This window comes from Aethina tumida, chromosome 5 (assembly GCF_024364675.1).
Source record: "Aethina tumida isolate Nest 87 chromosome 5, icAetTumi1.1, whole genome shotgun sequence".
Taxonomy (NCBI): domain Eukaryota; kingdom Metazoa; phylum Arthropoda; class Insecta; order Coleoptera; family Nitidulidae; genus Aethina; species Aethina tumida.
The window spans coordinates 15,832,846-15,857,273 of NC_065439.1; the positions used below are offsets into that span (position 1 = coordinate 15,832,846).

General features: G+C 31.8%; 3 protein-coding genes and 1 non-coding gene across 7 annotated transcripts; 2 read left to right on the plus strand and 2 right to left on the minus strand.

Moving 5' to 3' along the window:
• The first annotated feature begins 121 nt into the window (after positions 1–121).
• On the plus strand, positions 122–4,409 carry LOC109601730 (uncharacterized). Its single transcript, XM_020018002.2, has 8 exons — positions 122–355; positions 515–612; positions 669–809; positions 1,217–1,394; positions 3,130–3,265; positions 3,319–3,548; positions 3,607–3,718; positions 4,272–4,409. Exons 1-8 carry the CDS (start codon positions 283–285, stop codon positions 4,291–4,293), a joined length of 990 nt encoding a protein of 329 aa, XP_019873561.2. The 5' UTR covers positions 122–282; the 3' UTR covers positions 4,294–4,409.
• Positions 4,410–4,483: 74 nt separating this feature from the next.
• Positions 4,484–10,434, minus strand: LOC109601729 (ileal sodium/bile acid cotransporter-like). 4 transcript variants are annotated; one of them, XM_049968177.1, is made up of 7 exons: positions 10,283–10,434; positions 6,148–6,307; positions 5,714–6,093; positions 5,225–5,662; positions 4,978–5,164; positions 4,843–4,918; positions 4,484–4,779 (listed from the first exon to the last, which is right to left on the minus strand). In XM_049968177.1, the coding sequence occupies exons 2-7, from the start codon at positions 6,305–6,307 to the stop codon at positions 4,668–4,670; spliced, it is 1,353 nt and encodes a 450-aa protein (XP_049824134.1). In that variant the 5' UTR covers positions 10,283–10,434; the 3' UTR covers positions 4,484–4,667. The 4 variants fall into 4 exon arrangements, with proteins under 4 accessions (XP_049824134.1, XP_019873560.1, XP_049824135.1 ...); XM_020018001.2 differs by lacking the exon at positions 10,283–10,434 and adding an exon at positions 8,705–8,877; XM_049968178.1 differs by lacking the exon at positions 10,283–10,434 and adding an exon at positions 6,751–7,073 and having other exon boundaries at positions 4,484–4,799.
• Positions 10,435–11,420: 986 nt separating this feature from the next.
• Positions 11,421–20,885, minus strand: LOC109601727 (transcription factor HES-2-like). Its single transcript, XM_020017999.2, has 4 exons — positions 20,869–20,885; positions 12,103–12,214; positions 11,907–12,040; positions 11,421–11,821 (listed from the first exon to the last, which is right to left on the minus strand). Exons 3-4 carry the CDS (start codon positions 11,952–11,954, stop codon positions 11,435–11,437), a joined length of 435 nt encoding a protein of 144 aa, XP_019873558.1. The 5' UTR covers positions 11,955–12,040; positions 12,103–12,214; positions 20,869–20,885; the 3' UTR covers positions 11,421–11,434.
• A 264-nt stretch (positions 20,886–21,149) lies between these two features.
• On the plus strand, positions 21,150–21,222 carry Trnak-uuu (transfer RNA lysine (anticodon UUU)). The gene has a single exon. It is a non-coding gene; the product is annotated as a tRNA-Lys (tRNA).
• The last annotated feature ends 3,206 nt before the right edge of the window (positions 21,223–24,428 follow it).

The window sequence follows — 24,428 nt, forward strand, 5'->3', positions numbered from 1 at the left end:
TTTTCGAAGCTTGAGTGACGTCACTATAGTTACGCATATTATTTAACAACAATGTGTATGATTGTATTTTAGTCCTTATTATGTGTTTTATAATAAAAAATACTTTCTTGCTTAATTTTCAAAGAGGAAAATGTTAACATTATTTTTGATAAGCTTCTGTGTACAAACGGTCCGTTTATTACGTCACAAAATGGCGGTTGGTTCGAACGGATTGAGGCGCGCAAGTGTTAGACGCCCCGCAGTGTAAATGTCAACATCTGTCAGTTCACAAACGGAGTTAAAATGTCAGCGGAGGTGAATAATGTGTCGAGAGTGCTGAAATTGGCTCAGAAATTCAACTGTTTCTATTTGTCAGGTAAGTCAGATGCCATATCGCATCTACTGATACGTTTTCCGACTGATTTTCATTGATGATCGGCCGCCAAACCGTTCTCGTCCCTTGTTTACGGTATTATTGATCTATGCACACCCAAACGGTTCCCACTTGGAAAAAAAAACTCGCAAATCGTTTCAGGACTGAAATCGTTGGAATGCAAGCCGTTCGTGGTGGAGGGCTGTCAGGTGGGCCTGGTCCGGCCGGACGTCATGAAACAACTGCTCCGCTATCCCGAGGTAAAAATCAACCGAAAAAACCCCAAGGGTTTGAGGTTAATTTGCTGGTGCTCCAGGTGTTCCAGGTGTCGCCGGGCTGTGTCGAGCTCAATCCCGCGTTCAGAGACTACGAGGAGCGCAGCAATAAGGTCGACGAAGTGCTTAAGCAGCTGAGGGCTGAGAACGCGTTCATCGCCCTCAAAGGCTGGAGGGATGAGGTACATTGTCTTTCAATTAATGTTTAATTATTAATGAGAACACTCCCTCTTTCATTGTTGTCTAATAAGATGGGGTGTCCAATAAGATTTGGTCAACAAGATTTTTGAATTATTTTTTATCTGTTTCTATATGTTTTTTTTGTAGTATTTATTTAATTATATAAATACTTTTATTGATATTAACATCAATTACCATAATAAATAGCTCAAGGTTGTTACGTATTATCTTTGTTCTGTGAATGTAATTGGAGGCGGCGTGTTCCTATTACAATCTAATTGATGCCAATTAAAACCAGAATTCAATATGTTAACTTATTTATCTGAACTAAATAATGCAGTTAGATCAAACATTTTAATTAAAAGATTACTTTATATTGTGACAAATCGGATCGATATGCTTTTTTCAGTGTTACGAGGTGAAAACGCAGTTCAATTCAAAGAGCCTGCTGAAGATGGATAGATCGGCAACATGTCTGTTCGGCATTAGGAATTACGGTGTAGATATAAACGGTTACGTCAGACATCCGACATTGGGGCTGTGTCTTTGGTTGCAGAAGAGGTCAGCCACCAAACAAACCTGGCCAGGTACAGAAAACAATGAATTTATATCATTTAAATAAAAATATACTACATTAATTTATGTATAGTACGTGCTTGTTAAAAATACTTTTAAAGACACGTGTCTGTTTCTTATCTTATAGCATTTCAATAATGCTCGTTCAGTTTCCGTTATCATTTTGTTTAATAAATGTGAATGGAATAGTGAGTCAGATAATTTATAAATATGGAATCGATTTGGACCGGACGTTCGGCAATTGAATGAGATAACCAGTTCCTCTGCGATTATCAAACTCATGCAAGTTAATATTTAATGGCATTTGTGTTTAAAACAATATTACTGCACCGTAAAATTAGATATCATCTAATTCACCATCCAAACTGAATTTTTGTGAAAAGTCAAGTCTTGTATTGAAATGTAGTATTTCAGAGATAAAGAAGATGGATGGATGGTTATAATAAAACTTGTAATATACAAAATAACGAACAAAAAGCTTTCATATTATTATCTAAAATAAATCATCAAAGATACACAAGAGTGAAATATTTTAAAAATAGTTCTAAAATGTCTCTCAGTTGGTCTTCTGTATGTTTATGCAGCTGTATTAATATCAATTTAAAAGTTATTATTACTTATTTATTCTAATTTTAATATAAGGATTAGATTTTTCTCAAAACAATTTTAATTAGTAATGGTGTCCACAAAAATTCAATATATTATTGTATATTAATATATATTTTACAAATATGAGGTGTTTTTTAAAAAGGATGATCACAATTTGGGATCAGGTAGAACACGTCCAATAAAATCTATTTTTTTTTTTTGTTTTTCTCGAATTAAATCTCATTTAAATTTCAATAGTTGTCTTTTCTCATATTTAGGTAATCTTTGGCCCAGTTCTTAAATTTATTTTTTTTTTCATAATTATACAGTAAAGTAGGATAGTAGTAGATTCTGAGGGGTTCTATTTATAACAGTCGTTTTTGAGTCACTTCAGTTTTTGAATTATTAATATATCAACAATTTGTGGTAGTCAGAGAAATACTGTCGTTAATTATGACACACACACCTTAAATTAAATAAATTAAAGTACTTTATATTTTATTTAAAATAATTATACTATATTCTGACTACCATTATTTATTTTGTACCTAAATCAAAATAAATTGTACTTAATTTAAATCTTAAACAGAATAAATGTAAACTGTGACTGGCCACAGAAATCACTTTTAAAAAATATATATTTGTTAAATAATTTATACATAACTTAATAACAAAATTTATTATTATTTTGTTAGGTACTCTTTGTTCGTTATATCCACCTGTGAACAGTGAGGCAAAAATTCATTGAAGTATCGGCAATGATTTTTTGAAATACAACAATTTATCTAAATTTTATGCTTTTTGAACTATTAATCGAAATTACATGACGTCCCACAAGTTTTCAGTTGCACTCAAATCCAGACCTTACGCTGGCCAATAGAGAAACTCGAATCTTTTATCTTTTAATTAACTTTGTATCATGCATAAAAATTCATGTAATTGCTAAGTTGATTACGTTAAATTGTAGAAGAAATATTTCACGATAATACACACCAAATTTAAAAACTGTTGGATCAAAAGTTAATTTGATGGAACCATATTTTTTTCTGGAGGAAAATATTATATTAATGTATATAAATTTTCTTCATTACTGGATGTGTTCTATCTGTGTATTATTGATAAATTTAAAATTCTGTAAATTGTGTTGACCATTAAAAGGTAAATGGGACAATATGGTTGGAGGCGGGCTATCTGTCGGTCACGGTATCCTGGAAACAGCCTACAAAGAGGCCATGGAAGAGGCGTCGGTCCCGTCGAATCTACTAACGAGACTCACCAGTGCCGGCTGCGTGTCGTACGTGCGTATCACCCGTCCCCCGACGTTAAATTAAGCCATTTATTCCGTAGGTTCTATTTCGAATCCGAAAGGGGCCTGTTCCCCAACACCGAATTCGTCTACGATCTGGAACTGCCGGTCGAATTCACGCCGGAGAACGCGGACGGGGAGGTGGAGACGTTCGAACTGTTGCCGGCGAACGAGTGTTTGGAGAAGATGTTCACGCCCGACTTCAAAACCACCAGCGCCCCGGTTGCTTTGGACTTCCTCATCAGACACGGCGTTATCACGCCGGAAAATGGTGAGATCTACAATGGATTTTTGTCGAGGGGGGTGATGATGGTGGGTTTTTGTTGCAGAGAAGGAATTCCTGAAGATAATCGAGCTATTACACGTTCCTTTACAGTCGATTTACGAGCGTTACGAGCAATCAAAACAACGTATTAAAGAGAACGGCAACAGCGGTCTAAAGTAAATTTTTTTTATCATATTTATAGTGTAGTATTTCAGTTTTTGATTCTTTATTTGATAGTAGAAATAAAAAGAGCCTTAATATTTTACTTCATTTTTGGAGGATATATATTTTAGCAAATATTTACATACTTTTTGAGAGCTTATTCGTTTTTGTATCTATTGTAAATTTTATTTATTTATTAGATTTTTATACTACCAAGTAGAGAGATAGTCGTCAGACAGTATTTAAATGGAGTTAATTTTATAATTTTATATGTGATGTTTCTATTGTGCAACAATATGTACTACTTGTGATAATACGTCGACAACTTGGTTGTTCAGCATGTTTGTTGGATTGTAATCAACGAACTGTACTTAATACATAATACACAATAATAAAAACTCATTCTGGAAACGATTATTTAATTTTTATTTTACTTACCTCCAACTTTGTTGAACAAGTTTCTTGTCTCCCCTTTAGAAAAATCCCCTAGTTTAGTTAGAAGTGTACTCTATTTATAAAAATGTATGAGGATGTATAAGGAAGCTTTTCTAGACACTTTTGTTACAGGCTAGAACAACGTGTTAATTAACCTTTACGTGGAACTGATCGCCAAATTTGAACATATGACGTAACCTGTAGTTTATATAAAGAAAAATGTTGGTGATATGTATACAATTTAAAAGTAAAATGTTTAAAAATATCCAATATGTACGTTTTTTGCTTTTAGTAACATTGACAGTAGACTATACTTTCCCCTCTACGGAAATAAAACAAAAATGTATAAAAACGACAATGTATACATATATATTAAAAACATTACAACCATAGCCTAAAAAATATTGGTCACTTTAAAATTTTTTGATCCATTAACAAAAATAATACCGCATATTAAGTATTCAATATTAACATAATAAATAAAAATTTACATCACATGTAACAATATAATTTTTGTACCCTGTGTTTTCAGGAAACCAACTGCAGTTTACACGTTGGTTTCGGCTCGTTGTTGCAGTTATTGTCCAAATCGAGTTTGGCGTTTTCGTCCGTCAGTGTTTGTTTGTCCTTTTGTTCGCACCTAAACAACAGTAACCATCACTTAACAAAAAATTTACGAGGTGTCAATTGTTTTAGTAAATACCTTGACATTATTTTCTTGTAAATGTACATGAACAGGAGCGGAAACGGTGTCATTATTGCGACAGCAACCGGTGCCACTTAAAATAAAAAACAACAGATGTAATCGTTGAATAAATCGAAAGAGGATTATTGGTACCTGTGGTGAGATCAGCTTCTGGTTGTGGTAACGAAAACCTGAGCAGGAAAATGGCAATACCAGTGTTTTGGATGCCAGCTTCTATTGCAATAGCCAGACAATCTGGCTGAGATTGTTTTAGAACTTTGGCCATAATGTACGCCAAAAGGTAGCCCAAATACGGCAACCCCATTCCGGCCACCACGATCTAAAATTAAAACAAAATTGTAAGTAAAACTAGCTGTGGATTAGCTGACAAATTATGTACCTGCCATGAGAACAATTTGAACAAATATAAATTAGTTATGATGGCAAAGATGATGATGAACAGAATCAAAATTGAGGAAAAGCACTTCAAAATCCTAGCCAGGAACCTGCTTAACCTTTTGAGGTACCTTTGTATTAGGTAACCGATGGCCAACGGCACCACCAAACCGATGGCGTACGTCGAAATTTGCGAGTAGGGAACGGCAACGTTTCCCTTGTCGAAAATCAGCCTGCCCAACGTGAAAATCCACAGGGGCATCATTCCGAACGCCGCAAACGTGCTGATTGTCGTCATCGTGATTGACAAATCTATGTTGCCCTCCAGAATCACTGTCCAAACATTAGAGGCGCCTCCCGCCGGGGACACACCCGTGAAGAACATCCCCAGCTGCATCTCCGGACTGTCGGGGAACAACACTTTGCCCAGGCCGAAACTTAACTAAAACACCAAAATTAGGCTTAAGAAAATTTGGGATTAAAACGTAGTTACCAGTGGCATAAAAAGGAATTGACCGATGAACCCTAGGACGGGACCGATGGGACGTTTAAGACTTTTGCGCAGCTCGCCCCAGTTTAGTGCGCAGCCGAAGTTCACATAAATGATGCTGACCAACGTGGCCACCGATGCGGTGAATATTGTGTCTATTACGCGTTTTTTGCGTATAACTATCACATCCATGTTACAGTCTTGTAGGGTTGATTGATAGTTTTTGGCTTTGCATGTTACTACCGTTTTCCCAAGAAAGTTGCCGGTTATGTTGAATTGTCCCTTGGCGTCGTCGGGATACTTCAGTTCTATGTTGTTTTCTACTTCGGCTATGTTGTCATCTTTGCTGTACAACTGAAATGTGAATTCTTCACCCGGTTCCCCTAAAAAATACAATTCTGTTGACTGTTTTATATTTATTTTATTCAGAGTTTTACCTTCGACCTCGTACTCAATTGTGGCCTGATCGTACATGTGCAAAGTTACGTTTTCTGGTTTAAACGTCACTTTCGCACAATTCGCCACCAAAGCATGGCACATTAGTAGTACTGTTACTACTACGATCAGAAATTGGACCAAACCCGAAATCGGACACATCTATAAAAAACAAAATTAATAATACAGAGAAGCTCATAATTAAGTTTGGGAGTTTCAACGCCGAACTTCAGCTGACACTTAATATTCGATCAACTTTCGACTTTCTTACCGACTTCATGGTCGCTTCTCAATAGAGAAGGAATAAACGACGCGACAAATAAATACTTTACGTCGACCGTTATCCGAAATAACCGCAGTGATTCCCTGATTTTGTTTTGATTCGTTGCAGAACGATAATATTCCCGGAATACCGCAAGTAAATATTTTCTTTGAAATCGGCTTTTTTAAATTGTAGCGCGTCTATTTTGAAAGGAAATAAATGTATTTTTATTCCGACTTGTGGATGTGTGCACGTTTCGATTTTCAAACACTGATAGCGAGGTGCATTTGTGTGTTTTATGTGGTTGTAATTTCAAATGAGTATCCGGAATATATGTACTGACCTTTGAATCGGTAATAAAAGCGTTCATAAAAATTCTAAATGGGAACGTTTGCACATAAATTGAAAACTGCCACAATTAGACACCACATTCATCAATTATATTAATTAAATTGGATTGTGTGACAAGGATTTAATTGATGACGTGATCGGGGAACTTAATTTTTATCGAAACGTGAGTTTTGGTTCGAATAAATGTTTTTAACTTGTCTTATAAAAACATATGATAAGAAACTTTGAAAGTAATTTATATTTTAGGGTCATAATTGTTTGAATTTATATATTATATTTCTATATTATTTATGTATTATTTGAAAGTTTTTTAAGTTTTTCTAATTCGTTTGGTTAAAAATGATGCACGATGATTCCATCTGCCAATTAATACACTGAAGATGAACATGATCAAGGTAGTCTCGAAACCTATATCAACGAAGAAATTAAGCAATACCTCTTTGAAAATCAGAAATAGATTTCATGTAATGATTTTCACCAAAAATTAGAGATATTTATTCCACATAAATTAAGTCAGGATAAAAAATTGTTTTTTCTCTGCACGCAATGCAAATGAGCCTTTCACAAAGCTTATTGTTAAATGCTACGTTTCAAAATAAACAGACAAGAAAACTGTAAGCATATTTTTGTATCATGTAATAAAATACGAAATTTAATATTAAATATTGTTTATTTAAACCAAATTAAAATAAAAATGTGTTAATTTAAAATATAAACAAAAAAAAAGCTAATTCATATACCATTAGTTTTTATCATAACAAGAAATGTAATTTAAATTATCCAAAACTAATTTTAATAAACAGTACGTCCTCCAAGATTGTTTATAACTCCTCTACAATTGTCGGGCATAGACATCATAGGGTGGCCAGTATCATTTTGAAGTATTTGTATCTATTTTGTAATATTGCTTATTTGTGGAAAAATTAATCTTTAGAGTCCCACACATTGGTTAATCCCAAATTCCTTAGACTGCAGAATGTTGTTTAAATATTACTGAACCCTTAAAAACCCATTTGGAAAAGAGAGGTCAGCTCTACTATCAATAAAGATACCACCTCAAATCATTATTATGATACCTCCATATGTGAAACTTCCTGGCCGTACTTAAGAAGTTTTAAATGTCCAGATCCTCCTCGTTCAACGAGAATTTGGATGAAAACCAAATAGGTTTTTCTTGGTGACTGTCGTCCAATCATTTTTAGCTTAGTTTCGAAAATGATCACACAATTCCAATCTTCCAATATCAGGTGGTAGATGTATTATAAACATAATTTAGCTTCATATCATCTCTTTTTACTGTATCTCGACTAAGAAATACATCATGAACTTGCTCTAATTCTGTTGCCAACTCAGATTGCCTTCGATTAGTTACTATTAAATATAGGTCCTGAATTAAATTGTACAACTTCACGATCAGGATTCTGTTCAGCCAGATTACCAGTTTCTCTAAAGTGCTTTTACAACAATCTCAATGACAGTTTGGGAAACTTCTCAGCAGCCTCAACCTTGAAGCTGTTTAGATTCATTTCTTCCAAAATTAAATGATAGTAAAAATCACAATGATTTTGATACAACTGACATTTAACAATCTGATGAAACGAAATAAATCGTAAATGTTTGAGTAGTTTTTGTGTATTTATATATATTTTTATATACATATAAATAATTTCACAATACGTTACAAATAAAAAAATGTTTAAATGTTTAAAAATGTCAACTCAATGCAAATTTACATTTTACTTGAATCAGTATTAAATAGATCTTAGAATATGTACAAAACGTTGGAAAAAATTGTTAAAGTTAATCGTTAAAACGTGAATTATTTTTTCCTCTATCATTTTTAAATTCAATTTCAAAACTAAAATTAGATTTTGTGCCGTTTCTACCAATGCAAAATACAAAAATAAACAATAAAAAACTAGTACTAATGAAGCGGTAACATTTACCTTGTGTCGCCGTGTTTGTAAGACACTAAAACTTAGATAAGTGTTGGGTTGAAGTCCTTGAACGTACAAGCTTATCCCCAGAACAAAACACTATTACTGAACACGCAAATGATCGAGAGACACGAAAATATGCGCAAACATTATCTTGTCTTCGTACAGACGAACAACTAGATGTAGTTTTACTTTCGATAAAAAAGAAAGTGGCCTGGAAGCGCACAACTGGATTTACAACAAAATTTTGATCTAGATTAAATCATCCAAGGATCTACAATTGTTTGTTATCGACTTTAAATTATTTGCATAACTTATTTATATCTGAGAAAAAAAAAATTAAATGGAAAGTAACGTTTATCAAAAAATAAACAAATGAAATAAATAACATAATTTGGATACGAGTCCGTTTTGTGTAACCACTTCAATTAAGAGTAGGAAATAAATAATAAGTGTAGTGAGTTGCATGTTTCAATTTGAAAACACAAGTAATAAAAGTTACGACGTTCAGACATGCAAATTGTCGTGGATAATTAAGCAATCGGGTGAATGTCGACTGTCTCCATCTAAGTGCTTAATTATTGATATTTCAATAATGTTTTAATTGTACCCTAATCTATTTACGAAACTGTAATATTATATTTTAAATAGTCGTAGTATTAAAAATGTGCTGTTATAAAATCTGTAAAAATATGCATTTTTATTAAAATTAGAACAAGTGGAATAAACTAGATTTTATATTTATTTTTAAAACTGAAAATTGTCGAATTTATTTGAAGTGTACAAAACTAATAGATAAAAATATACTTGTCACTGTAAGAAATAATATTGTTTATATATTAAACAAAAGACACAAAAATATAGAAACGATATGCAAACACACATCGATGTATTTTTTATTATTCATGAATACAATCGTTTACCATATAAATCATAGAACTGCATGTAATAATGATTTTGCAAAGGTTTTTTGATTTGTAAACATGGTCAAGGTCAATGATATTAAATATTTTCATTGGTGTTATTAAAGATTGAAAATTTGTCACATTTTAATCTGACGTGAATGTTTCCAAAACAACTCTTGGAGTAAATAAATTTATAAATCTTTTTATGCAGTTTTAATCATTTTATATAATTCCAGAAACTCAGCGAATTTTATATGACCAAAATTGTTTTAAATAATTTTCAAAAAAATCACATGACCGTGGTCACGTAGTTAACATTTTTTTATGGATTTTCCTAGAGTCCCGGATGTGCGAGGTTGCGGTAGGTCATTGCGTAATTAACTGCAAGTCGCAGTTTCAGTTTCGACGAGGTTACTTCATAGAACTGTAGAACACTGGTCTGTATTGTACTTGCACGGCCCCAAAACCCCGTTTTAATTCATTTTAACACGACTTTCTTTTATGACTCTGTACAAATAACATTGGTAAAAATCGTCTGAATAAAAGTGCAAACAGTTAGGGTGATAAATGAACAGGCCATTTGATTGTTGCGTTTTATTCATTGAACTGTTTAATCATTAACAATTTAAAGGCAATTCGCAGTGATTAAATAATAATGGAATCTTTTACATAACCTCGTTACCTTGACTTCTTATTGGTTATTGATGAATTAAATATGATTGTTCACTTAAAACAACACTTGGAAGACCATTGCTATGTAAAAAATAAACGTTTAACGACTGAATCGCGATTCACGACTCGTTCATTTAACTGAATCACTACGAACTGAACGAATTGTAAACATAAAAAAAACTAAGAGAGAAAGTCAATTATTTAAAAGATTTACCCTCGTGCAGCGCCATCTATTAGCACGCTAGGAACTATGCTAGCTACAGTTTAAAAAATAACAGATATCTTTATAACGTGGAATTATATACATTTAAAAAAATATAAGAAGCGTTTTTTAATTATATTAAAAGAAAAGTAATAATAATGTCGCAGGTATATTTTATCCTTTAAAAAACTTTTTTATATCTTTAGTTGGTTGAAATTTTAACAATTCCTTACTTAATAATTCAAAAGTTAGGGATAAATTTATAAGAATTAAAATGTTCACTTTAATTGTACTTGGTTGACAAATACTCATACATGTGTTTGTCGAAATTTGTTCGAATATGGGCAAGGTCTCATATGATAATGTTGATTATCCCGTCTGGTCCAGATAAGATGTTCCACAAAATGAACGGAGAGTTCCAGAATCTTACTCATTTCCATTATCGTATGAGGAAGAATTTGTTTTAATGACCATACAGAATTATACGTATCAACCCCGTCCTGATATTCTTCCATAACTTCAAACTTTAATGTCGCCGACATTGCCCAATATACTCCAAGAAGAATTGAGTAACTTCACAAAAGATTTGCTCAGGATATATAATGTATTAAATTTTATTTATGTAGAAATTTGATTAACAATAAAAATTGTTGATTTATGTTAAATATATCTACTCGTTTGTAACTTCCTTCTTATTAAAAAAAATAAAATACTATAACCTTTGACATGAGTTATTTATGATAATATTTAGTACCTAAAAGAGCCAGAACAACACCATGAAGATAAAATTAACTTTTATTACGAATTTTCATTTTAAAACTATAAATAAAGCCTAAACCTAAAAACTAAATAACACGCGGATTGTATAAAATAACAATAAAAATAATTTATTTAAAGTATCACATATCACAGATGAATTGAGGAACTGTACAAATATTTACAAAATTATATACATTTTTTTTACCAGGGTCTCCAAACATTTTGGTCGTCTTTAACTGAAAACCTGGACTGGAAGTTCTCCTTTTGTTGCACAGGACTCAAATTTCCAGGCATAACGAACACAATTTCTCCCGTTTTTAGCTTCGTAGGAATCAAAGTCATTTTTATGCCATCGGATTGTTTTTCCACTTTGTTTTCGCAGTGGTTTTGGTTCAACCTCTTGTGCAGTTGTTGAAGGTATTGGACGGTCATTTCTAGTATGTCCGCCTTTTCTAGTTTAGCTGTCCTTTGCCCGTTTTTCTTAGAGTCTTTCAATGTTGTCTTGGAATCCAGCAGGATTTGCTTCAAGGTTTCGAGGCTGTCGTTTATCCTTGCCCTCCTCTTCTTCTCCATCAAAGGTTTTCTGATCTATAAAAAACAATCTTAGTTAGCAACATTCAAAAAATTAAATAATTAATGTAATGTAAATAGAGCAATGGGTTTGGAAACTTACTTTTCTACTTTCAGAAACGGGAGCACAACTTTTCATGTCAGTCTTCATGTTGATTCAAAATTTCCTTGTAACACTGTAATCCAAAAGCGAAGGAGCACACACCACTTCTCGCGGTCAAGATGAAAATGATGAATCTGGAGCGACACGTGTACTTTTTAAGGGTCCCGAACCCCACCACTTGTCCCCACCAACTTACCTGTTCAGGTTCCAATGGGACACGCAAAATCGGGCGTAACCAGGAAACTGACACTCGTTTCAAACGACTTTTTATTATTTAGATGATCATGTTTGTTAATTAAAATCTAGAACTTTTTTTAACTTTGTCAAAAACAGTATGGAGATATAATAAAAGAAATTTATGGTGGTCATAATGATGACATCCTTTAATCATGTATAGATGAAATTGTAAATGTATTAATTGAAAATATAAAATAATGAAAAAATAAATTATATAAATTATGGTTGAATTTTTTTATAATTGCAACCAAATTATTTTTCACATACCAACAAAATACTACCTAACTAGAAAAACGTCAGATCGGCAAGTCCTTTAAAATACAGATGAATGAAAAAAAGGTGGGACCTTCGAACAATTAGCAAAAGATTTTTCGTCGTTTAACCCAAAGTGATATACGACTTTTTCGGCCAGATGTTTGCATTGACTCCCCTATTCATTTCGATTGCCTTTAATATGGTCAAATTGCTTTAAAATATGGTCCCATACAAAAAATTAATAGTCTCCCATTGAATTGTTCGCTTGCGACTAAGTGGCCAATGAATAACAACTTGGAGTTGTTCATTCGGAAAATATTTTCGCTATTGTGGATGTTGGACATTTTTCAAGACATGTGTGTATTATATTTTCTAATTTATAAGGTTTTTGAAATCATATCTACTGGGAATAAACTGAAATAAATTTGATGTTCTCATTGAAACGTTCCGAAGCTTCTTTACAAACCTTCAAAACGTACCCTTTGATATTTTTTGGTGAGGCGAGTAAAATTCCTTCATTCTAACAGTTTTTTTTTTTTTAACCCACATATCGAATATCTCACAAAAAAACGGATTAATTCCTAACTGAATGAGCCCCGAAATTCTTTAAAAGATCACCATCGAAGATACGAAAAAAAAAAGCGAAAACATAAATGGAGCATCGTTCACTTGTCATGATCTCATCTTACGCGTTTTTTTGCACCGCCTCCATCCTGTTCATTGTTGACGAAAAGTACGTTGGAGTCCTTTCTCGTGCGACCTGCCAAGTGTATTCAAATATTGCGCGCGTCTTCCAACGAACTTCAACCCCTTTATACCGTCCCATATTCAAATCCATACCGGATATCGAAAAATGGAAATTTCTGGGCGGCTCACGAACCCGGAAATCGCATCTATCCGTGTCTACTTTGATGTGCGAATGATTTACATATTTATATATTACATTTAATGGCGTAATTTGGAAAATTTCTGGTGGTACTCTTTAAAAACTGGTGCTAAGTGAGCATTGTAAGTAAGTGGACCTCACGCCGTTCCATTGTGTCGAGTTTCTGGAAACGATGCCGATTCTCGTGCATCCCGTGGAGTTATTGAAATTGTGAATTGTACCCACGCGTTTCGTTCGAATCGGTCACGGTTACGTGGACGATTCACAAAAAGCACAGCGAAACTGATCACCACTCAAGTACAGTGCTGGACTCCAAGAAAACAAAGCAGTTTAATTTACATCGTATATAACTCAAGTCATTTGTTTTTTTTGTTGAGTTGTTTTATCTTATACAGTGAAAACTAATTAAAAATCTTATTCATTTATACCTAAACCTTTACTTTTACATCTACAAAAATTAAGATGCAAATACATTTTAGTTTAGTCTGTATATGAAATATTATTAAGCTGATGTTAACTGCATATACATATCACAATAATACAGAATATTTATCCATAAACTATGAAATTAATACAATTACCCTGACCAGTTTGATCTGAAAAACTCGAAATTAGAAAACTGAAGCTTTTTATACAGTAATATATTTATTGAGAAGTTTAACCTGTAAAATGAAAAATAATAAAATTAATGTTGAATGAAGTTAAATGAAGGAATGAAAATAAATTTTTTGAATAGTTTATTAGATGTAAAAATATACAACTGAAGTGATTAAAATTCATATTCATATCATAATATTACAGTATATTTGTTCATAACTTCATCTATGAAATCAATACGATTGCCTTGAGCAGTTTAATCTGTAAAATATATAACTGAAGAGATTAAAATTCATATTCATAGACACAATAATACAGAAAATTGGTCCATAACTCTCTGAAATTAATACAATTGCTTTGATCAGTTTAGTCTGAAAGATATAAAATTAGGAAACTCAGGTTTAGAGTGAAGTAAATACATTCATTGAGAAGTTTAACCTGCAAAATGAAAAATAATAAAATTAATGTTGAATGAAATTAAATGAATGAATAAAAATAATTTTTTTTAATAGTTTATTAGATGTAAAAATATACAATTGAAGTGATTAAAATTCATATTCATATCACAATAATACACAATATTGGTCCATAACTCTCTGAAATTAATACAATTGCCTTGATCGGTTTAATCTAAAAGGTACGAAATTAAAAAACTCAAGTTTAGAGTGAAGTAAATACATTCATTGAGAAGTTTAACCTGTAAAATGAAAAATAATAAAATTAATGTTGAATGAAGTTAAATGAATGAATGAAAATAAATTTTCTGAGTAGTTTATTAGATGTAAAAATATGCAACTGAAGTGATTAAAATTCATATTCATATCACAATAATACATAATATTTGTCCATAATCTCATTAGTGAAATTAATGCGATTGCCATGACCAGTTTAATTTGTAAGACACAAAATTAGAAAACTGAAGTTTAGTTTAAAGTAAATACATCTAGTGATAAGTTTTTCGTGTAAAATGAAAAATAATAAAATTGGTGTTGAATGAAGTTGATACAGTTTTTTTGAGTAGATTAATAGATTCAAAAATATATAACTGAAGTTATTAAAATTCATATTTATATCATAATAATACAGAATATTTGACCATAACTTCATCTGTGAAATTAATACAATTGCCCTGACCAGTTTAATCTGTAAGGAACTAAATTAGAAAACTGAAGCATTTTATACAATAATATATTTATTGAGAAGTTTAATCTGAAAAATGTATAACTGAAGAGATTGAAATTCATATACATATCATAATAATACAGAAAATTAGTCCAAAACACTCTGAAATTAATACAATTGCCTTGATCAGTTTAATCTGAAAGATATAAAATTAGGAAACTCAAGTTTAGAGTGAAGTAAATACATTCATTGAGAAGTTTAACCTGTAAAATGAAAAATAATAAAATTGATGTTGAATAAAGTTAGTACAGTTTTTTTGAGTAGATTATTAGATTCAAAAATACATAACTGAAGTGATTAATTTTAATATTAATTCATATTCATATCATAATAATACAGAATATTGGTCCATAACTCTCTGAAATTAATACAATTGCCTTGATCAGTTTAATCTGAAAGATACGAAATTAGGAAACTCAAATTTAGAGTGAAGTAAATACATTCATTGAGAAGTTTAACCTGTAAAATGAAAAATAATAAAATTAATGTTAAATGAAGTTAAATGAATGAATGATAATAATTTTTTTGAGTAGTCTATTAGATATTAGATCACAATAATACAGAATATTTGTCCATAATCTCAGCTGTGAAATTATTGCAATTGCTTTGACCAGTTTAATCTTTAAAACACAAAATTAGAAAACTGAAGTTTATTGTGAAGTAAATATATGTATTGAAAAGTTTAACCTGTAAAATGAAAGATAATAAAATTGATATTGAATGAAGTTAATGCAATTTTTCTGAGTAGATTATTAGATGCAAAAATATATAACTGAAGTGATTAAAATTCATATTCATATCAAACCAAATTAATATAAATTCCTTGACTAGTTTAATATATAAAGTAATCTATAAAGTAGTAAATACATTTTTTGAGAAGAGTAATGCTATTAACACATTAAAACAAAACATTTTTACCTAATTCTTTAACAATTTCGAAATAATTCAAACAAAAATACGAACAATGATATAAATTACTGCCCTGTAATGATGATTAACCATTTCAAAAAGTAAACACAGTTTTTTAACACCGCTGGAGGTAATTTGAACAGACAAAAATCGTATCCGTAGCCAGAAAACCGTGTCGATCTCATTGAATATTGATTATACGTGACTTCATTCATAAAATCAACAATCTGAACCAGTTCGACATCATTGAAAACTAGAAAAAAAAAACATTGGATATGTGCCCAACTCGATTCGGCCACACGTCCACTGATACCTGATGTTTTAGTTTACGTTGAGTGGCTTTTTTGTAATTTCTAGTGCCCGATGAATAAACCTTGAGGTAAAATTCGAAAATACAGTATAATAAGCCACTTCCTGTCTGAACCGTTTCGAAAATTTCTATCGAAAAATGGCCATTCATGAAGTGGTTAGGTACTTGTGAACAATGAAATCAATGGAGTCCCGATTTACTACGAGTCCTTCCACAATTATTGTGCCGTAGAGAAGTCATGAATTCGCAGTCAGGTGGGCATGTTCCGAAGGCTTTTCAATCCAACAATTTTTTTTTCATTCTGTGCATTGCGCCCCGTTTTTGTGCGGAATGCGGGGGACAGGTAGGTTTTGATTAAACTTTAATTCGTCCCGCCGTAGAACAGTGTGCAGTCTTTGAGGTGGTCGCACTTCGACTCGCTTCGCTGAAAGAGCACAGCTTCTTGTGTCGTTTTTTATGATTTGTGCCGTCTCCGATTTGAATGGGAGGCGTTCGTGCGTGCTTCCACCCAATGCCGCGTTCATTTACATAGATAATGATATGGACGCCCGAAAAACTGATGCAAGGAGATTTGTAAGATTCGTCAACCGAAAACGAACGCGCCGTTTTCGAGACAATGGCGAATTGCTGCGTCACTTGATTTCGGTTCCCGTGCTGTTTAATTGGGTTTTCGGTTCGATTTTCGTCCCGTGCACGATCGGACCCGTTTCCTGTGTTGTCGCAACACAATCGGTAGGACTCAACAAGTGGTCATCATTAGTGCATCTCATGTTTCACTTGTACTTTTCCTACTACCAAAAGACATCCGGTCAAGAAGTTTTTTATTGTGCGCTTTGCTATTGTTATTGACACTATCATTTTACTCGCACAAATTAAAAACAGAAACTGTGGCGTAGCATTTTTAAACCTCTTATGAAAGTGTTGAGGTAGAAGGGGTGGAAACACTTTCAATTATTAACCAGTACTACAGACTTTTTGGCGTCTTGTTACAAACCTTCCGAGAAAACACATTAAGATCGTCTGCAAGGTGGTTGTAGTAAATGTTCCTAGAAGTCTGCCCATTGTATTTTAAGGACCATTCACTATTTTAAAAAATATTATTAAAGAGAATTTAATTTTAAATGGAATAATTTTGAATTTTAAATATAGTAAGTGGGTTTTTAGAATTTTTATGATATAAACTAAATAAGGTACCTTCTAGTAATAAAAAATTACTGGTAATAACGTGAAACCAACGATAATTGTATTTCAAAATCACTCACAAACGCTTGAAACATATATGTTACTATTCGTTGGTGTATACACATTATTCTCCTCTTCGCCATTTTGTGTTTACTTTCTGACATTTTTTCTCTATTTGTAATTTTAATTTGTAATTTGATAAATTTATTTTAAGACTACCATTATTAATTAAAGGCTTTGCTACCCACACACTCGAGGCTTTTAGAAATTTGTACATAATAAGTTATGATACTCATACCATCCCTGGTTATAATAATAAAAAAATATATAAACATTTAGAAGAAACGCCCTTAGTTACAAAGGAATTCCAATCATGTTCGTGTAAACTAATCATAAGTATTTAAGTTCCTAAGCTTTCAGTTTGAAGTTACTACATTTGAAGTGATCAGAAATTATCGTAATGTCATAATAATACAGAATACTTGTAATTAAACTTTCATTGTGTAGTTTTTTGATTTGTTTATCTATATTATGCAAAATTATAAAACTGAAGTAATTAAAAGTCATATTCATATTATAATAATACAATACATTGTGTACTTAAACCTTCGTATGTATACGATGCAAAATTATAAAACTGATGTGATTAAAAGTCATATTTATATTATAATAATACAGTACACTATATACTTAAGCATTTAGTTTGAAGGCTTTACAATTTTTTGGGTTGTTTCATATATTATAAAATAAATTTATAAAACTGAAGTTGATTGTTGAAATGATGATCATGTCATAATCATACAGAACTGTATGCATCTAAAATTTTCAGTATGTAGTTTTCTTTATTTGTGTATCTATACGATGCAAAATTATAAAACTGAAGTGATTAAAAGTCACATTCATATTATAATAACGCAGTATATTGTGCCTTCAGTTTGAAGTTATTACAATTTTTTGAGCTCTTTCATATCTACGAAGTAAATTTATAAAACTGAAGTTATAAAAATTATGATTATGTCACAATAGTCTTGTATCTAAAATTTTCAGTATGTAGTTTTTTTATTTGTTTATCTATACGATGCAAAATTAGAAAACTGAGGTGATTAAAAGTCACATTCATATTATGATGTACTTAAGCCTTCAGTTTGAATTTATTACATTTTTTTTATCTGTTTCATTTGTACGAAGTAAATTTATAAAACTGAAGTTATTAAAATCATAATCAGTCATAATAATACAGAACAGTTGTATTTAAACTTTCAGTGTAATTTTTTTATTTGTTTATCTATAGGCTGGAAAATTATAAATATGGAGTGATTAAAAGTCATATTCATATTATAATAACGCAGTATATTTTGTTCTTAAGCCTTCAGTTTGAAGTTATTACAATTTTATGAGGAGTTTCATATATATAAAATAAATTTATAAAACTGAAGTTATAAAAATTATGATCATATTATAATAATACAGAACACTTTTATCAAAACTTTCAGTATGTAGTTTTTTTATTTGTTTATCTATACGATGCAAAATTAGAAAAGTAAAGTGATTAAAAGTCATATTCATATTATGATAATATAGTACATTTTGTACTTAAGCCTTCAGTTTGAATTTATTACATTTTTTTATCTGTTTCATTTGTACGAAGTAAATTTATAAAACTGAAGTTATTAAAATCATAATCAGTCATAATAATACAGAACAGTTGTATTTAAACTTTCAGTGTAATTTTTTTATTTGTTTATCTATAGGCTGCAAAATTATAAATATGGAGTGATTAAAAGTCATATTCATATTATAATAACGCAGTATATTTTGTTCTTAAGCCTTCAGTTTGAAGTTATTACAATTTTATGAGGAGTTTCATATATATATAAAATAAATTTATAAAACTGAAGTTATAAAAATTATGATCATGTTATAATAATACAGAACACTTTTATCAAAACTTTCAGTATGTAGTTTTTTTATTTGTTTATCTATACGATGCAAAATTAGAAAACTGAAGTGATTATGATAATATAGTACATTTTGTACTTAAGCCTTCAGTTTGCAGTTGTTACAATTTTTTGATCTATTTCAATTATACGAAGTAAATTTATAAAACTGAAGTGATTAAAATCATCATCATGTCGTAATAATACAGATCATTTCTATTTAAATATTCAATGTGTAATTTCTTTATTTATCTATAGGATGCAAAATTATAAATCTGGAATGATTAAAAGACATATTTATACAATAATAATACAGTATATTGCCATCAGTTTGAAAGTATTACAATTTTATGAACAGTTTCATATAAACGAAGTAAATTAATAAAACCGAAGTGGTTTAAAATTATGATAATGTCTTGTATCTAAACTTTCATTGTCTATTTTAATATTTGTTTATAGATATGGTGCAAAATTATAAATAAGACTGAAATGACTAAAAGTCATATGGAATGGAAAGCATTTGTATCATAATCACTTCACAGGGATACAGACCATTTTTATCTAAACCTTTCATACGATACAAAAATACCCAACAAAATTCGCCCACATGACAACTGATACCTGATGATTCATCAAGTCATAATGAATCTGTTTAATTGAAATAATGATGAACAAACTATTAAAACGTTCAACTTGTTCTTTGATTAGGTTTTGTGAGGGTAAAAGTTATTAATCTTGTATAATATTAGTTTATATTTATAAAGTCCGTTGATTATTTTTTTTATTTTATTTTTTTTTGAAGAATATTTCTGGGAACGAAAAATACAAAATGCACATCCATATAAAAAAGAACAGTTGTAAAACCTGCGAAAAGGCATTACCAGAAGCTTAACTCGACTTAGCCACCCTGTATGTAAATATGGCACAGATCGCAATTGAAAATACTTGAAGCAACATGTTTTCTTGAGTTTCAGGTGCGAGGAGTCGTGCGAAAAATAGTGTCGGCGTGCGATAAGACTTCAAGGGTGGTTTGAGACATTCAAATTCGGTGGTTCTTTTGCCGGGATTATCTGTATCATCCCGCACAAAGTGAGAGGCTTAAGCTGTGTCGGTGGCGACAAAGGGTGGGATTATAACACGCCCGTTTTTGCTTCGTTCATTACATTGAAATATTGGTAAAATCGGTGTTTTATTTGTAATTAGTCGGAATAAAATATGTTGAGTGATTTCGTTTTCTTGTACCTGTCGATACCCCTGTTCCCGTTTTCCGATATCCGCCCCAAAAACCATTAATTCGATATGCCGCCGATTAAATCTTTTTCCCTTTCGACAATGCATTATTCCACATGTGAATTTGTGTCACTAGGTAGTTTAACCTACATTCCTTTAACCCTAGAGATGTACTAAAATTACCTGTCACGTCACTTTGACAGTTTTTATTAACAGTTTTAAAAATGAATCCCTTACCAGTTATACCGAAAAACGAAACCAACCACGATGTGTCCGATGTATTAATCGATGAGTTTCAAGCCACACTTACTCAAACGGTTTTCCCTAAAAACATCGCCGCAAGTGTGAAGAAAAACAAAACCACCAATGTGCATAACTTGAACGAGTCCGCTGGCAGAGTCCGAGAGGTATTAATCTATGAATAAATCTTAAATAAACAAAAATAGTGAAATTTAATCAATCGTGATAAATATAAACTGGAACTGTATGACCTAATTCCACAATTACTTAACACATGTGCCCGGGTAGCTCAGTCGGTAGAGCATTGGACTTTTAATCCAAGGGTCCAGGGTTCAAGTCCCTGCTCGGGCGAAACTTTTTTTTTTCATGATTTAATATTTTATGCAAATTGCTAATTTTATTAAAATTGTAATAAAAGAATTAAATATTAATAAGATTTTAAATCATAAGGCAACCTAAAATTTATTTTACAAAATATATAAGAAATTTTGTTTTCATATATAAAATGAATAATACATCATATTTTTTTAATATCCCTACGTGTAATACTTCTTATCAAGTCATCTAAATTATTTTGATCCCAATATAATTCTGGAAGAAGTTGTCTAAATTCCATCATAATATTTAACAATGTTATCGATAATGTCTGCTGATGTAGATCTTCGTTCCCCCTCTTAGAAAAATAGCACCCCATATAGATATAGAACATAATCTAGTGGCCTAAAGAATGACAACATTAGAATATGGAATGACGACCAATCGTCTTCTCTGATGAATCCCGATTCTGTTTGGGTGGACATGACGGGCGAAATAAAGTCAAAAAACATCGGGTATATAGGGTGCTCATGGAAGTAGGTCACCTTTAGGCTGTATTAGAGACAATAGAAGGCGCAACGTTATCTTCAGGAAGTAGTGGAGCCCTATGTTCTTCCTTACCTTAATGAGCCCAGGGATCCAATATTTCAGCAATATAATGCTCTCCCTCATCTTTTACCCATAGAACATATTTGGGATATGTTGAGTAGAGGGCTAGGAAATTTACCCCAGTCTTTAGAAGTTCTAAGGCATGATGTAGGTGTAGCTTGGGACACTATACCTTAAGAGGAATATACCATTTCATTGAATCAATGCCAAGACCTGTTGAGGAGTGTTTAGATAATCTCTATAGACAAACACATTAACAAAATTATTTTGAAATGATTTAAAATCTTTACTCCTTGCTATAACATTCTTCTTTGAAGCATCTCCAACAAGTCCTCTATCAGATTTAAGTCTGGTTATTGTACGGACCATAGTAAAACCTCGATTAAGGTGAATATTTTTATTAATAGCACAAGCAAGTGGTAAAACAAATGGTATAAAGAATTTTGTTTGAATATAGTTATGTTAATAAAAAGTAGTTTAAGAAAACAATATCAGTTCCACCACCAATAATGATATCACTTCAGAACATTGTTGTGACATTTCCATAAATTTCCAAATCCTCTGGAACCTGGAGTAATACCACATAGGGATTCGTCGATGAATAAAACTATCGTCCAATCATTGTCAATCCAGTTCTAAAATTCTTCAATCCATTCCAATTTTGCCCCACGGTTGCCTCTAGTAAGAGGTGGCTATTTTATTGTAATTCTAGAGTGTAGATAGGTTTCCTCTAATCTGTTTCCGATTAACGTCGAGTTTCTCTTAAAGCTTCTCTACAACCATTTAATGATACATTAGGAAATTCTAAACTTCTCGATTTGCTTTAAGCCACCTTGAAACTATAAAACAACAATTTTGATACAATTAGACATTTACCAGTGTTTGAATGTGATGAATTTCTTGTGTGCATCTAAATATGTTATTATTTTTAAGGCATCTTATTTATTGGATGATGCATTATGGGGTCTCGAAACGACGGAAAATTATTTGATGGGCCAACAAGCACTTTACGAGGACAAAATGCTGAAACTGAAAGAAAAAACGTGCAATGAGGAACGAATTTTGTTATCGACCAATGTTAACATTTTTCACCCCATCGATAAGGAAACAGCTGATTTATACGGGCTCATACAAGGACCAGATATTTTGCCTAGTGCAGTTGAAAAGGCTCTTGGTATAAACATAAAAAAATCAGACCTTTTTATAAACATTTATTTTAGATTTTAGATATCCAAATTATGATGGAAAATTTATTTCTGAAATAGACGACACCAAGTAAACATAAAGGTTTGAAGCAAAATAGTAAATAATATACTTTCCATTTTAGATTTAGAGGTGATAAATATGAAAAGGAAGCCAAAAAGTGTGCCAAAAAATCGTAAAAATCTACAAATATTTTTTAACATAATCATTAAACTCCTATTTTAGACTCCTCCAAACAAAACCTTGTGCTGTTTATAAAAAACCCAGAAAGAATTTAATGGAAGGGTAATAAATACCATTTAATATGCCTCATTAAATTAATGCTGAAAAAATGCATTCTAGCAAAGAAACAAAGGTAAAAGTGGATCCTGAAGTACTTCAATTCCTGGACACCCTTCCAGAGACATCCATCAAAGTATTCATCTAGAGTCTAGATTCTAGACTATCCCCTTCTCCTTGTTGTACTTTTGATTTCAGGTGGTCGTGTACCTTCAAAACCTCTCCTCGTTTTCCCTCCGCTTCACACTAAAATCAGTGCCCATCAACAAAAATATTGTCGTCGAATTTCCGCAAAGCAACATGCCAATAGCACCTCACCTTAAGGCCCGTGCAACCGTAAAGATATACGTGGCAAAAAACATACATGTCGACGATAAAATCGTGTTTACAACCCAAACCTACAAGCTAATAGAAATACCAATTAAAATAGAGACGTCGCATCCGAAGCTGGTGATGCGCTTGGTGAATGATAAGCATGATTTGGGGGGCGTGAAGCAAGTGGAGGGTGAACTAACGTTGTCTGAAGAAGGGATCAATATTGATTTTGAAGTGGGACTAGTGAATGATATCTACTTATTGGGTTTGAATTTAAGAAATGATGGATTGAATGCTAAGTTTTGTCTTTTGTCAGCGTCGGAGTGGGAAGACGATAATGTGAGGTGAGGCTATATAGTTTTTGTTAGTGCTGAAGGTTTTGTTGTAGTTGAAAGGCACCGGATGTTTTCTTGAGTTAGAGAACTTTATGATATATCCAAGACATTTCGATATTATGCAAGGTGAATCAGCAACAATAACCATAATTTTCAAACCCACAATCGAAGGTGTGATAAGAGAAGAAATAATTTTGCTATGTTCAAATAATACTTTTAAGAAGTTTTATTTGAAGGCGGAGAGTGTGTATTTTCATAAGGATTTTGTGGAAGTTGTAAGATCATTTTACTCTAACTCTAAACTGTTGTAACAATAATTATTTCAATAGGTTGTAATTAGTGAAAGCAGGCACAACAGTGTGATAGACAAAGAACTCTTTGACATCCCTCCAAAAGGTATGGACTTCACGGTGTATAATAAAAGGTGTACTTGTCGAAATTAACTTCAAAAAATTATAACAAATTTAAATTTCAGCCCTTTGAAATTAAAATACTATTTTT

Coding starts and splice junctions, on each gene's coding strand:
- LOC109601730 (XM_020018002.2), top strand. CDS start 283: ATGTCAGCGGAGGTGAATAATGTGTCGAGAGTGCTGAAATTGGCTCAG. Junction 613..668: donor AACTGCTCCGCTATCCCGAG/GTAAAAATCAAC, acceptor CTGGTGCTCCAG/GTGTTCCAGGTGTCGCCGGG. Junction 3,266..3,318: donor ACCAGTGCCGGCTGCGTGTC/GTACGTGCGTAT, acceptor TTTATTCCGTAG/GTTCTATTTCGAATCCGAAA.
- LOC109601729 (XM_049968176.1), bottom strand. CDS start 6,777: ATGAACGCTTTTATTACCGATTCAAAG. Junction 6,308..6,750: donor CTTTTATTACCGATTCAAAG/GTCAGTACATAT, acceptor TGTTTTTTATAG/ATGTGTCCGATTTCGGGTTT. Junction 6,094..6,147: donor AATTGAGTACGAGGTCGAAG/GTAAAACTCTGA, acceptor TGTATTTTTTAG/GGGAACCGGGTGAAGAATTC.
- LOC109601727 (XM_020017999.2), bottom strand. CDS start 11,954: ATGAAGACTGACATGAAAAGTTGTGCTCCCGTTTCTGAAAGTAGAAAA. Junction 11,822..11,906: donor CCGTTTCTGAAAGTAGAAAA/GTAAGTTTCCAA, acceptor TGTTTTTTATAG/ATCAGAAAACCTTTGATGGA.